This window comes from Diadema antillarum, unplaced genomic scaffold, assembly GCF_040938485.1.
Source record: "Diadema antillarum isolate AM-2024a unplaced genomic scaffold, OU_Dant_1.0 scf00000017, whole genome shotgun sequence".
Classification (NCBI taxonomy): domain Eukaryota; kingdom Metazoa; phylum Echinodermata; class Echinoidea; order Diadematoida; family Diadematidae; genus Diadema; species Diadema antillarum.
Window position 1 is genome coordinate 6,583,091 of NW_027270906.1, and position 13,315 is coordinate 6,596,405.

The 13,315-nt window shown below is 38.1% G+C and overlaps 1 protein-coding gene across 1 annotated transcript in view; it reads right to left on the reverse strand.

The window, feature by feature from the left end:
* Nucleotides 1–13,315, reverse strand: part of LOC139726095 (hydrocephalus-inducing protein homolog) — a 96,028-nt gene that overhangs the window by 20,773 nt on the left and 61,940 nt on the right. The window contains exons 62-65 of the mRNA XM_071637178.1: nucleotides 13,067–13,078; nucleotides 9,888–10,083; nucleotides 8,903–9,187; nucleotides 8,280–8,432 (exon numbers count right to left, since the gene is read on the reverse strand). Coding sequence (XP_071493279.1) covers nucleotides 8,280–8,432; nucleotides 8,903–9,187; nucleotides 9,888–10,083; nucleotides 13,067–13,078 — 646 coding nt within the window. The remainder of the gene's footprint in view (nucleotides 1–8,279; nucleotides 8,433–8,902; nucleotides 9,188–9,887; nucleotides 10,084–13,066; nucleotides 13,079–13,315) is intronic.

Genomic DNA, 13,315 nt, shown 5'->3' on the forward strand with positions numbered 1-13,315 from the left:
AACCAGTAGAAATCTCAACAAAACCAGTAGAAATCTCAACAAAACCAGTAGAAATCTTAACAAAACCAGTAGAAAACCAGTAGAAACCAGCAGGATTTTTTTACTGGAACCAGTAGAAATCTCAACAAAACCAGTAGAAATCTCAACAAAACCAGTAGAAACCAGCATGATTTCTTACTGGAACCAGTAGAAATCTCAACAAAATCAGTAGAAATCTTAACAAAACCAGTAGAAAACCAGTAGAAACCAGCAGGATTTCTTACTGGAACCAGTAGAAACCAGCAGGATTTCTTACTGGAACCAGTAGAAACCAGCAGGATTTCTTACTGGAACCAGTAGAAACCAGCAGGATTTCTTTCTGGAACCAGTAGAAACCAGCTGAATTTCTTACTGGAACCAGTAGAAACCAGCATGATTTCCTACTGGAACCAGTAGAAACCAGCAGGATTTCTTACTGGAACCAGTAGAAACCAGCAGGATTTCTTCTGGAACCAGTAGAAACCAGCAGGATTTCTTACTGGAACCAGTAGAAACCAGCAGGATTTCTTACTGGAACCAGTAGAAACCAGTAGGAATTTCTACTGGAACCAGAAGAATGCCAGTAGATTCCGTACTGAAACCAGAAGAAACCAACAGAATACCAGTAGATGTTGTACTGGCCCCAGTAGAAACCAGAAGAAATTCCTACTGAACCAGTAACAGCATGTACCAATGCATTTGGAAGAAGAACTTGCACTTCAAGTGACTCCCATTATAACGACATCTTCAGGACCGACAGTTTTCTTTTTGTTACATTAAAATGTTGTTACAGCTCAACAATGCAAGAAAGAACATTGTAAATGTAGTACAGTTGTAAATACAGGTAATTTAAGGACCTGATTTTTTACTTTTTTGATACATTGCAAAAAAGTTTCCATAGAACCATGTCCAATATAATGGATGTGCACTAGTAGTACAAATTCTTCTTCAAATCAGCAAAAACAAACAAACAAACAAAAAACCTATTTGTAATGGTGCCACCAGACATCAACTAATGTACAGTACTAACCAATTTTCGACTGAATGAGACATACCTGAATGTTCAAAATTAAGAATGCATACATGTACACAACACATGCCACACAAATTCATGCTGCATTTGTATGCATACATTAATCAAAACATGAGACTTCTATCACACACTGTAAGTCTGGAGTAAATACAGTCTTAAGTTGAGGAAATTTTATTACAGGTCAATGGATGATAATCATATTACATGAGTACATTACATTTCAAAGTATTCATTATTCAGATTACTTTTTTTTTCACCATGTTGTTTTGCCAAGCCAAAGAATTTTTATTTCAGTTAACAAATTCGTTCAACTGATTATGTGACAGGAATTTTTGTTTTTGAAAGACAAATAAGGCCTCGACAGGTATTTGAAAAAAAAAAACATGTAAATTTGTATTACATCAAAAATACAAGGTTTACATTCCTGTCATTGAGCACTTTCCATATGCCCCATTTGTTTGTTAAAGCGATAACTTAAAGATGATTACCCTAATCATAGAAAATGTTCATCTGAAAGGATGCAAAACTCATACGTACACAAACAAACTTAATAATAAAGATATTAAACTGATGGCATGACAAACAAAACTTCACTTGACAAAACAAAATACAGCATTGGTGGTTGGCAAAGAATAGATATTCATAATTATGTATGTAAAATAAACCATGCTGTCTTGCTGGCATCATCCAGGTACATACATCTACGGTACATACACAGATAACACTAACAGCATCGATCATAGATAGAGTTAAAAAAAGCGGCACCAAAATGGGATTGGATATTGTAGGTAAGAGGCAATGAGTAAAAAAAAAAAAGAAGAGGAAAATAAACAAATAAACAAATTCATAGTCACATCTGAATGTAAGTTTACAGAATAGATTTCAATTACCAAAATGCTCACGCATGCTTGGCAGCTCATTTTATGTTAGTTAACAGCCTTTCAAAAACATAAGAGAACCTCATGTCAAGGACCTAAATACCACGATTCACCTGTAATTACCTGTTTGAGTGCATATCACCTTTCTTACTATATTGTAATTATACACAGCCCTGTCCCTTTGCTGCACACAGCATTTGGTTGGGCTAGTTTCTTTCTATAATAGGTCCTTGTTCTGTCAGCTGGAAAGTGGTATGCACAATCTGTGAGGTTTAATGTCTAATAGTAGTCATAGATTTTTCACAATAAGTCAAGAGTCTTCACCTGGGACCTGATAAAATCATTATCATTTGCAAACTGGCAAGTCTGCAAGTTGCAAGGTTACACTAATTTAATTAAAAAAAAAGAAAGAAAATGCATCAAACTGAACATTACCCATTTGACCATTTAAAATAAAAAAGAAAAAAATACAATGTACACCGTTGCATGATTCAATTACACAACTTTGAGCACAAACAACACAGCATGGACGCGGCAGGTTTTGCACTTCAAGCTCACACCCGTTAGTCTTTTTATCCGATAGCAAGTACAGCTATACTGTGTTATTGTCCAAGTTAGTCCTCACCTAATCCTTTGCCATCAGTACAGCGCAGGAATCTTCCCCTCCTCGACCAGCACAGCAACTCTCTTGTGCAAAATGATAAAATACTGTACATGAACTAAGTATATGCTGACTTTCTTGCAGTTTATACTTGTACCCATCATGAATGTAAAGATACACTGTAGCACAGAAGATCACCCAAGCCCAGTCATCTGGTTTTGACATACATGTACGTACAGTACTAAACTTGTACATTGTACATTACGGTACTGTTCAAGTATTTCCTCATTTAAGCTGTCACCAGTGATGGAATAACACAGGACATAGTGACACTCCTTTTCCTCCAGTCAATCTTTAAAGTACATTGTAGCTAACAAATCTCTGCACTGATGATGATGAGTCTGGCTGAATATGATGGTTCTCTCAGTTTTACATTTCTTTCGCTCACATAATTCTTTCACTAGTGTGAAAATATCTTGAAATTTTCCTGAAATGACAAGCTGACAACATACACTTTTTGTAAGAGCAAATATTTGGCCAGGCCTCCCTGGTTGGGCCCATCTGGTGCTTGTATGACGATTTCAAAATGCTGAAGGCCCAAACTCTCAGTGAGGTCATCATTCTCTGAAGAAGGCAAGGGAAGATGTAGGGCCCACTCGTGGCAGTCAAAATACCAGGTACGTGGCATAGCGGAGCTCCGCAAGTCGATCTTAGCTGGCTTCCTCTAGTCTTCATCGTCTCCTATTAATACCGGTACTTAAAGATAAAACAAACAGAAAGAGAACTTTGAGTAATCAATCAATTTTCAATGTTTGATGTTAAAGTGATATATTGTACTACACGTTGTACATAAATCTTGCCAAATTGAGAACATTTGTTTAAAAAATCAGCACATTTTTCTTTTTCATTGGAGATCAACATTCAACAATCATATCATTATGGTCAACTAGTGTTTCAGTTTGAACTCTTTATACATACATGTATGATTAATGTACAACATATGTTACGTTTCCACGCCTGACTCTGTCAAGGGCGTGTTATAGTTAACTTCACATATTCTGCTCAATGCACAAACCCGCCCCCACCGATTGATAAATCACTAGCACAGGGTAGACAGTGTTTCTGGCAATTCCATTTCTCTCACTTACAATGTACCGGGTAACCGGTACATACTGTATAGCCTGTATTTTACTTGGTGATTGACTAGCAAGCGGTGTTCCCTACGAACTGTTGTTATAATATACTGGCTTTTTGTACGCTTAAATGGTCACAGATTTGTCCACACACACATGAAAGCAAAGCTTGGCATTTTTTTCTACAACTTTGCTCACTGCATGTCCAAAATACGATTCAACATAAATCTACAAGTTAAATACATAGCTGTACATGTATTCTCAAATCATCACTATTTTGTTGGTGTCTAATGTGGCAAACAGAATGTTTCCATCATGGCACACAAACTGATATTGAGTGATAAAGAGCTAACTTAAATCCAACTTTGTAGTTAGCGTTAATAATACTTTAAATCTAGGCTAACAAGAGGTCTAAGGCAAAACACTCACTAACTGGCCAACACTGGTGCTCGGTTTGTCTCAGTCGGGTTCCTCATACACTTGCACTGCAGACGAGTACAGCATGGCTATGCATATCAGTGAACCTACTGCGTACTGGTGGCTGTAGCTGTTCCAGTGTCTCACAGTCCATTATCGGGCATTGTCAGTCTCCGACACGTACCACCACCACAACGGTAGTACCAGATACAGTTTGGATTCACAGTGGATTGTTTCGTCAATTTTCACGATGTCACTAGCTTGCACATTTCAAATCGTTTGAACATACATGTAGTATGGTGTACGACATTTCTGAAACATACCGTAGGGCGTACTAGTACACCGAAAAAAACGTAGCGTTCAAACGTACGGCTTCGATTCCGATCGTCACCTAGTATGATCAGCTATGGTTGAATACGGCCTGGAAGCAAACTCGACATCAAAGTCACTCTCAAATGAAATAAAACGTCAATGTTTACCGCTAACTAAACCTTAGATTCCTGAGCTCATTGAAGATTCTCATTCCGAAACACAAATGCAATCGTAAGTGGAGTTTTCTCGGTATAATTGGCTGCTGGATGACAGAGTTGAACAGATTGCGATGGGTGCGTTGATGTGTGTACGACAGCGCAGTACCGACGTACAGCTCAAATATGAATGCGGTGGCGGCCGGCCGGCCAGCCAGCCAGCGCAGGGCTGGGGAGCGGACGGCGGATTGCGCTGCCCGCCAAAAGTAGCTCGTTTGCATAACGGCTAGCTACGCGGTAGTATGACGTCATGTTGCCGTTTGAGACCCAGGGATTTATTGATGAGCATAACGAGTTTAAAGACAATTAGGTTATAACAATTACATAAGTATAATTTTATTTCAAAATATATATGACTTATATTTTTTTTTTTTGCAATTGTTAATATCCACATGATAACAAAATTAACAAAATTTTCCGTAAAAAGTTGTTCATTGTAACGACGTTCTGTTGTTTGACAACTTCCAGTAGAATCCACCGGTTTCTATTGGTTTCTGCAGGCACTCGGTTGGTTTCTACTGGTTTGACTTGTTAGAAGTATTTTGACACCCCATTTTAAACCAGTAGAATCTACTGATTTCTGTCGGTTTCTACTAGTATTACTTCACAAGTTTACAACCCTCTTCAAACCGGTAGACTCCACAGGTACTCGTTGGTTTCCGCTGGTTTGACTTGATATTTTTACATCCCATTTCAAGCCAGTGGAATCTACTGGTTTCTGTCGGTTTCTACTGGTATAACTCCACACTTCTACAACCCTCTTCAAACCAGTAGACTATCTACAGGTACCTGTTGGTTTCTACTGGTTTGACTTGTTTGTTTTTACATGTATAGGAGATGACTGGTTTGTACTGGTTACCACTGGTTTGACATGATATTTCGACACCCCATTTTAAGCTAGTGGAATCTACTGGTTTCTGTCACTTTCTACTGGTATAACTTCACACTTCTACTAATCCTCTTCTTACCAGTAGACTATCTACAGTACCTGTTGGTTTCTACTGGTTATTTGATTTTCCATGTATAGGAGATTGACTGGTTTGTACTGGTTACCACTGGTTTGACTTAATATTTTGACACCCCATTTCAAGCCAGTGGAAACTACTGGTTTCTGTCGGTTTCTACTGGTATAACTTCACACTTCTACAACCCTCTTCAAACCAGTAGACTATCTACAGGTACCTGCTGGTTTCTACTGGTTTGACTTATTTGTTTTTCCATGTATAGGAGATTGACTGGTTTGTACTGGTTACCACTGGTTTGACTTAATATTTTGACACCCATTTCAAGCCAGTGGAATCTACTGGTTTCTGTCGGTTTCTACTGGTATAACTTCACACTTCTACAACCCTCTTCAAACCAGTAGACTATCTACAGGTACCTGTTGGTTTCTACTGGTTTGACTTATTTGTTTTCCATGTATAGGAGATTGACTGGTTTGTACTGGTTACCACTGGTTTGACTTAATATTTTGACACCCCATTTCAAGCCAGTGGAAACTACTGGTTTCTGTCGGTTCCTACTGGTATAACTTCACACTTCTACAACCCTCTTCAAACCAGTAGACTATCTACAGGTACCTGTTGGTTTCTACTGGTTTGACTTATTTGTTTTTCCATGTATAGGAGATTGACTGGTTTGTACTGGTTACCACTGGTTTGACTTAATATTTTGACACCCCATTTCAAGCCAGTGGAATCTACTGGTTTCTGTCGGTTTCTACTGGTATAACTTCACACTTCTACAACCCTCTTCAAACCAGTAGACTATCTACAGGTACCTGTTGGTTTCTACTGGTTTGACTTATTTGTTTTACATGTATAGGAGATTGACTGGTTTGTACTGGTTTCCGCTGGTTTCACTTGATATTTTGACACCCCACTTTAAAGCCAGTGGATTCTACTGGTTTTTGTCGGTTTCTACTGGTATAACTTCACACTTCTACAACCCTCTTCAAACCAGTAGACTTCTACAGGTACCTGTTGGTTTCTACTGGTTTGACTTATTTGTTTCTACATGTATAGGAGATTGACTGGTTTGTACTGGTTACCACTGGTTTGACTTGATATTTCGACACCCCCATTTTAAGCCAGTAGAATATTCTGGTTTCTATTGGTTTATGCTGGTATTACTTCATCACAATTGTATGACCCTCTTCCAGCCATTACTACTGGTACCTGTTGGTTTCTACTGGTTTGATTTAATTCTTGTTTATACATGCAGAAAAGTGACTGGTCTGTACTGGTTCATACTGGTTTTCCCTTCTTTTAAAGCCATCTTCAAACCAGTAGGCTGCACGGGTACCTGTTGGTTTTTACTGGTTAACAAGTAATGTCTTAACATGCATAAAAAAAATGCTGGTTTGTATTGGTTTCTACTGGTCTGACTTGTCTTTTTTCAACCCAGTTTTGAAACCAGTCGACTCTTCTGGTTTGTACTGTTCTCTACAGGTTTCCCTCTCCACTTGAAACCATTAAACAGTACTGATTTCTTCTGGATTCTACTGGTCTAACTTTGAATTTAACACTCCATTTGAAAACCAGTAGACTCTACTGGTTTTTATTGGTTTGTTCTGGTCTTTTGACCAGTTGAATCTAATGGTCTCTATGGGAATCCTACTGGAACCCTCTGGAAATTCCCATAGAAACCACTCAAATCCGGAAACCATTAGAAACCAGTAGAAGGTCTCTACTGGTTTCTACTGGTTTCTATGGGAATTTCGACCTGGGGTTTGTCTTGGCAACCATCCTGGATTTTAAAATAGCGGGCATTGCGTTTGTCAGACACATCATATTATTCCATTTTTTTACTCAGCATGTAAAAATACCTGTTTGCAGCTAATTTCCGCGTCACTCATCACTTAGAATTTGAGAAAGGGATTTTGACCTTTTCGTTGAGGCGGCCATCTTGGAATTCAAAATGGCGGCCATTCTATGTTTGTCAGGCACTTCAAATTAATCTGTCATCAAATTCAGCATGTTATAACGCCTCTTGTGCACCATATTTTGGCGTCACAGGTCATTTAGAACTGAAGATAGGGAACTTTAAACATGTTTTGTGATGTCGGCCATATTGGAATTCAAAATGGCGGCTGACCCCGTGGTCAGACCTCTTGGATCCGGCAATTTTTGAAATCAGCGCCCCAAAATACCTCTATTTGCAAAATTTCACATTTTCCGCCGGATGTGAGCATTTGGACCATTTTTTGTTACATAGCTGCCCTACTATTACTACTTGCTATCCAATAAAAATCTTTACTGCAAGATGATGTCCAGCATGCTTTTAATTTGATGTAAATGTGGATTTTACAGATGATAGAAAAGCTTTTATACAAGTGATGAAAATCTGTTTAAATTTCTCTAAGTAGCATATCATAATCACATAGCACAAAGCAGTGCTGCTGATCACTAACTTAGTATCAATCTAAGAAGTTTGATTTATGATAAAATGTTAAATGCACTGAGACATTGTTCTCAATGAAGAAATAATTAAGTTCAAGTTGCATGTATCCATAACCTGTCAACGGTCTAGTTATAGCCACTAACAAATCAGATACACAAACCGCACAGAATGTAAATGTATGGCTTCATAAATGTCCTGTTGAGGCAAAATGTTTTGTTGATGAGATTGTGCAAGATTGAGCTGATGAGAGTGACTGGGAGTGAGGCTAACCTGCATGGAGGGTGGGGAGAAGGTGACAGTAGCATACACGCTGCCATGGGCTGGAATGGATGCCCTGACCGGGTCAACGTCAAAGATGTCCTGAAGTTTGGATGAAGGCTTGCTGGTCTGGAGCTTGCAGGAGAACGTCACGTCACAAGTTACCTGCATAGCGAACATCAATGTTCCATGAAATACATATATCTCTTAAAATCTCTTTTTTATCTTCTGGAGACATCAGTCTGCAATTATATCAGCAACTGATACATTTCATAAATTGTTAGAATCTCTGCACTTTCACCATTATCAGAATTATCAATGATGATTGTCATCATTATTATTGCTTTTATTGCTTCATGTTTTCATCATTATCATAATCATTACATCAAATTCAAAATCATTATAATCACTGTTATTATTATCATATCATCATCATCATCATCATCACCATCTTCACTGTCATCACTGTCATCATCGTCATCATCATCACATCATCATCACCATCATCATCATTATCATTATTTTCATATTTAGCTCGTCAAAGATTAAGCCTGTGCTGCAAAGATTTGGGATGTATGATTTTAGGTGGAAGCTACGGTCCCCCTTAGAGAAGGAGGATGCAGTTACAAGCGTACCTTATGAGCATTGGATATCTTGAAGCGTGAGCGTGCCTTGCGCCCGACCAGCACGTGGCCGAAGATGAACTTGTTCTCGTCCTCGCCGAAGACCCCGCCCCCATCCAGCTCCAGCTGGTGGGTGTTGAGGAAGACACTGAGGTTCTTGACGATGCGGTGCTCCTCAAACATGGAGCCCAGGTCGGTGAGGTTGATGCCCGGAATGCAGGCCTCGGCCATCAGCTTGTAGGGGATGCCTTGCGGGTGGTCAGCTGGGTCACGGTCCGATATCTCAATTGCTAGATCCTGTAAAGGGGGGGGGGGGGGGGGGGGGGGGCACAGGAACACACCATTTATATAATAAAAAGTTTAGACTTCTCTGTCATAGCTGAAATGAAAAGAGTAGTGGAGAGTTCCTGAACATACAATTCATTGTTAATATGCTATTTTCATATAAGGGAACGTTTTTAGTACCTGGTACAAGGTAGAACAGCGGAAAAAGAAACGACATTATACAACTGTAATTATAAAAGGATTTCTTCAAGTACTGCTGAGCACATAGTGAGCTTAATACAGATGGTGATTGAAACTGCCAATGACAGAAAGAAGATTATAAACCATAACAATTACCTATCCAGGATAATTTAGATCAGAAACCAGCCACTAGATTCCATTACACCCAAGGGGTGATGTCCTTATCAAAACTGTGAGTACAACCAATATTATTTGAATGTCAAGATAACAATGCACATAAAACTTAGTTGAATATCAGCTCTGAAAGGGCAAAATCATTGTATTAAGATGATCATCCCTTTTACACCACAGGCCTAAGTTAACTGTGAAATAATTCTGAATAGGTTATTGGTTCAGTTTTACAGTTCAGAGAGCATCCTACTTTATCTATGAAAGATAGCAATAGGTACAATTTACCATTTCTATTCATAGACATGAATAAGATAAAATTACTAAAAGAAATTAAGTTCTACAGAGGTGACTGGCATTCTACCTCATGACCTGACCCAACCCCTTCCGGAAGACAGTCGATGCTGACGGTTGCCTGGTTACCAGGAGACACCAGACCGTAGGCTGGATACACTGTAAACATCCCTAGCTGGAGGCGGGTCTGACTCCCTCCTCCGCCCCCTCCTCCTCCTCCTCCACCACCTCCTCCTCCTCCGCCTCCGGCTCCGCCGACTTCTTGTCTGGAGAACAAACCAGGTGCAACAGTGTGAGGTTATATAGGAGGGTCCATGTGATAGTTAAAAAAAATACCAGTGTATGAAAAGAATGTAACTTTAACTTCATCATTTTGTTTTCAGCTTGATTTGATCCAGACACATTTACAGTGATAAACAGACACAGATGATGTAGATATTTTTCCAGTGATAAACAAAGTTGTTTGAGCGGGAAAATGTAGGCAATTTCACTTGAATAAAATCTGTTGAATAGTGTGATTCCCTGTCATACATAGGTAAACACTAAGTAAACAATAGAATTATTTCTTGATTACCATTTATCAACTAAAACAACTTCATGCACATACATATCCAGTACAGTGACTATTATACAGGAGAACTGCTGAAAAGTCTATGTTTGAACTCATACAAAGGATAAATAAGAAGATGTCGTAGATACAGTGTGATCAAGAACTTGCCAATACACCACTCCAACTGGAGTGCTGACTAATGGTAGGAAGGGAATGGGTGTATATATCTTGCAAGAAAGGACAAAGAAGTAAATAAACACAAAATGCTGCACGAACTGAACCCATTGAACCAGGTGAAGTGATGGACTGTATCCAGGACAAGTGTTTCCAAGGGAAACTTTGACTCAGTTTGAAAAGAGTGTGTGTGTGTGTGCCTGGAAAGCCTCACAATGTGCACACTTCAAAATAATTGCAAGGTATGAAGAAAGAGGCTTTTTCTCATCAACATCCAAGCGATGTCGTCAACGTGGTCGATAGAATGTGTGATCAGTTGACTACAAATGTATATTATTTATATATCTGCACAAATACACTTTTATTTTCTTGCAGGTGATGTGAAATGTCAATATATATCTCTTACTTTACCCTTCTCTGAATAATATTCTCTTCTAACTGATCTGATGTCTGTATATAAAACTACAGATAGACATTATGAATTTATGTCCTCATTCAATTAATTGGAACGAACATACTGGTGTCGTCTGCAATAGATTGTCAAAAAATGTAGGGATATTTTGTAAATTGTGATTTCTGTCAAGAAAGGTGTTGCTTCTTCTTTATAATACTCTCGTATTACCTCATCTAAACTAACTGTGCAATAGCTTGGGCAAACTCAGGTGTGACCAATGCCAGGAGATTGTTTTTATTGTAGAAAAAGCTAGTCCGTATTATTCATCACTGTGATTTTCTTGCCCACACATCGCCTATATTTTTTAATCTGAAGATTTTAAAATCCAATGATATTATTTTATTTTCAAAGTGCAATTTTTATGTACTTATGTTTTCGGAAGATGCTTCCAAAATGTTTGATTAACTATTTTCAAATGAGTGATAACAGAAGATATGATATGAGAATCAAAGACAAATTTACACTGCCTTATGCCAGAACCATGCCATCAGATAATTCTATATTTTTTAATGGACCAAAAATTTGGAATGCAATTCGGGTGGAAATAAGACAGAGTTCATCGCTGAATGTGTTTAAAAGAAAATTAAGATTGCATGTTTTAAATCAGTATGCCGAAATTGTGTGATAAACTGTTCTCTTGTGAAATATGTCAGTGTGTGTGTGTGTGTGTACTGTGTGTGTGCGCGTAGGTATGTGTGTATTAATTCGTAAAGAAATGTATTCAATCAATATTTTGATATTTTATGAATGAAATAGTATGGGGACAGGACTTTTATATAAGGCATAGCTTTTCTGTCTGTCTCCGAACACTTTCAAATGTATTGCATATTCGTAATGTTATACTGATGTTTATTGTGATCATTCTTTTCTTTGTTATAGTATGGTGTTGTCAATTTTCTGTATTTTTCCTGTTTTTACTGAAAGTGTTGAATAAATCAAAATCGAAATTCAAATAATTTTCTGAGGGCATGGATATTGCTAAGGTGAACCAAAATGCTCATTTCAATGTCCACAGAAACTTCCAATAAAAAAGTTGTCCCAATTTTCTCATTCTAGGTATAAGAGCCTGGTTGTAAAAAACATGCCTATAAGCCATGCAATCATACTACTATCACAATTATTTATTGAACAGTTCTCAAAAGACCTTAGCATTGTAGGACACTTAAAACAACAACAAAAAAGATTACTTTATTTAGACACTTTGGCTGTGCAAACAAAATCGTCTCACCTACACATTAAAACGACAACAACCTCAATTATCTCTAAACCTGATCATAATGTTGATAAATTGTAGTGTACGTGTAAATGAAGTACCAGCGTGATTTTTGTTTTGTTTACTAAAAGTTTGGAAAAGTTTCCACATGTGGATGTAAATTCTGTGCTAAGAGCAGTGCCTGTGACTAACAATCATCTGATAGGGTAAGTGAGAGCAGGGAAAATAAGTGTATTTTGAAACCACAAGCACTTATATGGTGAAGGTATAGGGCATGCAACGCTCAAATACATTGTACAGGAAATACGGCTATGAAGACATGAAGGAAGGTATACATAATACTTCAAAACAATCTTGCAGAATCACAACACATAGAAAAAAGTCCTGCAAGGGTCCGAGCAGGTTTGAAATGGTCTACAATGAGAACAAACTGATGCAATATATTCCAACTCATATAAGACAGATGGCAAAAGTGCATGTTCCTCATTATTTACTGAGTGATACCACAATGACTGAGGAGAGATGATTTCAGCTTTGTATATCGAGTAGATAAAGCTTTGAAAAGCATGATCAAGGCCACGTTTCATAAAACTTGCTATCACTAAGTTACGATAGTTGTTATAAGCTACTGAAATCCTTGGGTCTGATTGGCTGAGAGCAAATTTGTCATATAAATGGGCAAGTTGTTACTGATAACAAGTTTTATGAAATGGGACCCAGATGGAACACTAGCTGTGTGACAGAGAATTGGTTGAGAGTGACAAGAAAGCCTGGAAAACTGACTGCAGTTGGAAAGACTCATGCCATATGTGGTGGGGCAGAGAGAGAAACAGAAAAAGGTGTAAAAGTTTCCATTACCTGGTAGACAATCTTATGAGAGGAAATATCAAGAGAACAAACACAGCGTGGTCAGATGTAGCTTCTGATTTTCATTTTCATTGACAATGCCAGCATATATGAGTGGACATGATTTACGTTTATAGTATGTGGTGCACTGCTGCAGTTAAAATGCTTTTCCTTATCAAAATGACTGCCATGAATATGTTCTGCTCACTTGAAATGTTTGCCATATGATAACCATCCTACTTAGCTTCAGATAAGTGTAGA